Here is a 424-nt window from a genome sequence, read left to right as displayed (position 1 = left end):
TGCAGACACTGGGTTTCAGCAGGGCAGTGGCGATGTGAGAACAGGGAACATTTCACACGCACAGGACACAACTGCAGCACCACCCCTGCCCCACACCTGTACCCCCAACCCCTCACACCTGCATGGCTTTCATGACGTGGAGGTTGGGCACGTTCTTATCCACAAGCTCGGGGTGTTTGGGCATGTGCACGTCCTTCTTGGCCACCATCACCCCCTCCTTGAAGAGCAGCTCATAGATGGCGATTCGGTTCTTCTTGGGCATCAACATCTGCAGAGCGCACAGGGAACAGGGCTCGGTGACATTCGGGCACCAACATCTGCCCCGGGGCCAGCGAACCCTGCTGGGTGGCCCCAGTGCCCCCCGAGCTGCCCCGGGACGCCCTTCCCCCCAGGCCGCGCCCTTTCGCTGCTTCCCGGGGAGGAA

General features: G+C 62.3%; 1 protein-coding gene across 1 annotated transcript in view; it reads right to left on the bottom strand.

Annotated features, from left to right (window-relative positions):
- The window catches only part of LOC103625298 (40S ribosomal protein S10), a 3,623-nt gene extending 3,237 nt beyond the window's left edge, over positions 1-386 (bottom strand). Inside the window, exon 1 of the mRNA XM_008644707.2 lies at positions 119-386. Within this exon, the coding sequence (XP_008642929.1) occupies positions 119-268 (150 nt within the window). The 5' untranslated portion in view covers positions 269-386. The remainder of the gene's footprint in view (positions 1-118) is intronic.
- Between the last annotated feature and the right edge of the window lie 38 nt (positions 387-424).

The sequence above is a fragment of the Corvus brachyrhynchos genome, unplaced genomic scaffold (assembly GCF_000691975.1).
Source record: "Corvus brachyrhynchos isolate BGI_N302 unplaced genomic scaffold, ASM69197v1 scaffold72, whole genome shotgun sequence".
NCBI lineage: Eukaryota > Metazoa > Chordata > Aves > Passeriformes > Corvidae > Corvus > Corvus brachyrhynchos.
Note: the sequence above shows the minus strand (reverse complement) of the source record. Positions and strands in the feature narration are given on the sequence as shown.